Here is a 3,432-nt window from a genome sequence, read left to right as displayed (position 1 = left end):
CAGGAATGCATTTTGAAAATAGGCCAGGTTATTTATATTTTACAGATAACAGTCGGGAGTTTAGAATGTACAATGTCACTTTTATTTACAGGATCTACTCAAGCTTTCACCAGGAAGGAAATATGGGGCAGTAAAAGAGTCCATTTTCTTACACCTCAAGTCATGGTAAATGATCTTTCTAGAGGAGCTTGCCCTGCTGCTGAAATAAAGTGTCTAGTTATTGATGAAGCTCATAAAGCTCTTGGAAATTATGCTTATTGCCAGGTAATTTTGTTAAAAAGTATTTTATAGTGTAAATATATTGATGAAGAGCATTTTGGGGAATAATTATTAATGATGGAAGTTAATGATGGTATTATTATGAAAAGCCTTATATCTATTATCTCAACAGATGGTGATAGGAAATACTTTCCTTCATCCATTCAAATCAGTCTCTGCTGTTGTTTGTTTTTTAAATTTAAACAAGACTATTAGTGTCAGATGTTGATGATGAGAGTCTCGTTTAGGCAGTGATCCACTACCATATAGTGGTAGGTAGTTAAAACAATAGGTGGTGATACTAGGGAGAGGGTATAGAGTAAGAGTAGAGGGAAAGTTTATTTCATTTAGTGCAGAGATGAATTTCACTGCCAGTTTGTGATTTTGTTAAGCAGTTTCCTTGGGGACTTTTAAGTATTATTATATCTCTGTATTATCTTCTCGAGAATTGTTATCTAGAGTTGATCTCAGTCAGGAAATGGATATATTTTTCCAAGTTAAATTAATACCCAGTGTGTTAAAGTTTCTGCTTGAAAGGATCATTTTAAAATTTTTATTCTAACTCTGTGGAATTCATTTTGTACATTTAGCAACTTTTTTTTTTTTTTTTTCTTTTGGCTGTGCTGCACGCCTTGCAGGATCTCAGTTCCCCGACCAGGGATTGAAGCCAGGCCATGGCAGTGAAAGCCCCAAATTCTAACCACTAGGCACCAGAGAACTCCCCTTAGCAACTTTATTTTCCAAAAATTTCTACACATTAGGTGATTTTTTTTCTTTAAACTACAAGGCTTATGCTTTCACTGAGTACAATGAGACATGACTGACTTCTTTAATATATAAATAGCACTAAGAATTTATACTACACTGAATATTCCAGATATAGTTTCCAACAGGCACACAGCTTGTTGAAGAATGTAGATTCCTGGGTTACAAACACAACACCACTTCTATAAAATGCTTGAGAATCCCTCCTGGAAAAAAAATAATGTATCAGGGACATTTTGTCTTGTATCAGTTTTTAATTAGGACAATTGTTCTTAAGTCTCCATTAAGTATAATGTTCTGGTTTTTTTTTTGGCGGTGCCTCATGGCTTGTGGCTTGTGGGATCTTAGTGCCCTGACCAGGGATTAAACCTGGGCCCTTGGCAGTGAAAGCACAGAGTCCTAACCACTGGACTGCCAGGGAATTCCCTATAATGTTCTATCTTTAAATGTATTCTGTATCATGCGGTGAGCAGGGGCTACTCTTCATTGTGGTGTGAGGGCTTCTCATTGCAGTGGCTTCTCTTGTTGCGGAGCACAGGGTGTGCAGGCTCTAGGTGTTGCAGACTCTAGGTGTGCAGGCTTCAGTAATTGTGGCATGTGGGCTCAGTAGTTGTGGCTCGCAGGCTCTAGAGCACAGGCTCAGTAGCTGTGGCTCATGGGCTTAGTTGCTCCGCGGCATGAGGGATCTTCCCGGACCAGGGGTCAAACCCGTGTTCCCTGTGTTGGCAGGCGGATTCTTAACGGCTGCGTCACCAGGAAAGTCCCTGTATTTAATTTTCTTTTCTATTTTTGTGTTATAATTTATCTTAATCTGCCAAGTGTGCATATGGATATAGCTGTAAGCCTAGACTGTGGCCCAAGCAATGGAGAATAAACTTGATCTTTTTCTACCATTTGCTCTTGAATTAGCCCTTTGAATATTTTGATTCGCCTCAGTATAGGCCTTGATATTGTAGCTTTATGTATAGAAGAAACCCTAAAGAAATTTTTTTATTTTTTATTTTTTTATTATTATTTTTTTTGCGGTACGCGGGCCTCTCACTGTTGTGGCCTCTCCCGTTGCAGAGCACAGGCTCCGGATGCGCAGGCTCAGCGGCCATGGCTCATGGCCCCAGCCGCTCCGCGGCATGTGGGATCCTCCCAGACCGGGACATGAACCCGTGTCCCTTGCATCGGCAGGTGGACTCTCAACCACTGTGCCACCAGGGAAGCCCCCTAAAGTGTTTTTGATTGGGATAGAGTATAAACCTAAATCATTTGCTCTTCAGATAACATAACTAAAGATAGTTCCATCTGCTAGCCCATCAATGCTCTAAATAAGGAACAATGGTAGTGGATCAGATATACTAGCTTGTTTAACAGAATCATTTTTATTTTTGTATTGGGCAGATGAAATTAAAGAATTGTTTTTTTTTTTTTTAAGGTTGTAAGAGAGCTAGTCAAATATACAAATCACTTTAGAATCTTGGCTCTTAGTGCCACACCAGGTAGTGATATAAAGGTAAGTAAAATTTATTAATGTTTAAGAAAATAAGAACTTTTGTATGTGACCAGATCAGTTTTCCATTCTAGTATTTAGTTTAACATCAGGAGTACAGCATTTCATATAAGATGCCTACCTTTTCTTCTGTGGTTGTAGGAGACTATCTACATTAGAGTCTTCAGACTTCAGTGTGCCAAAGAATCACCTAAAGCTGTTTTTTAAATTTTTACTGTTTTATTTTGAAATGACTTTAGACTTCCAGGAAATTTGCAAGAATTAAAGTCTGTATATCCTTCACTCAGCTTCCCCTAATGTTAACATATTACATAACCATAGTAAAATTATCAAAACCAGGAAATTAACATTGGTACAATACTAGTAACTGATCTGCAAATCTTATTTGGCTATTGCCAGTTTTCCCACCAGGGTCCTTTTCTGCTCTGGGGTCCAGTCTATGATCCCGCATTGCATTTAGTCACGTCTCCTCAGTACCTTCCAGTCTGTGACAGTCCTCATTCTTTTCTTGTCTTCCATGACCTTGATGCTTTTGAAGAGTAGGTGCCAGTTATTTTGTACAATATCCCTCAATTTGGGATTGTCTGATGTTTTCTTATGATTGGAGTGAGGTTATGTGTGCATTTTGGGCAAGAATACCCCAGAAGTGATGTTGTACCTTTCTTAGTGCATTGTATCCGAGAATACATGATGATTTCTCTTATTACTGGTGCTGTTAATTTTGACTTGGTTCAGATGATGACTTTCTGGTTTCTCTATTGTAAAACTACTGTTTTTCCCTTTTTAATTAAGTCTGTTGTGGGGGAGATACTATGAGACTATGTAAATATTCTGTTTTAGCATCCAGTGATGGTTCTTGCTTGCAACAATTATTTCTGTGCTGTTTGCCGAATCATTATTTCCTCTTTCCC

General features: G+C 38.4%; 1 protein-coding gene across 1 annotated transcript in view; it reads left to right on the top strand.

Annotated features, from left to right (window-relative positions):
* Positions 1 to 3,432, top strand: part of FANCM (FA complementation group M) — a 54,932-nt gene that overhangs the window by 1,164 nt on the left and 50,336 nt on the right. Inside the window, 2 exon segments of the mRNA XM_007467368.1 lie at positions 92 to 264; positions 2,447 to 2,524. Of these exon segments, the coding sequence (XP_007467430.1) occupies positions 92 to 264; positions 2,447 to 2,524 (251 nt within the window).

This window comes from Lipotes vexillifer, unplaced genomic scaffold (genome assembly GCF_000442215.2).
Source record: "Lipotes vexillifer unplaced genomic scaffold, Lipotes_vexillifer_v1.1 scaffold190, whole genome shotgun sequence".
NCBI lineage: Eukaryota > Metazoa > Chordata > Mammalia > Artiodactyla > Lipotidae > Lipotes > Lipotes vexillifer.
Note: the sequence above shows the minus strand (reverse complement) of the source record. Positions and strands in the feature narration are given on the sequence as shown.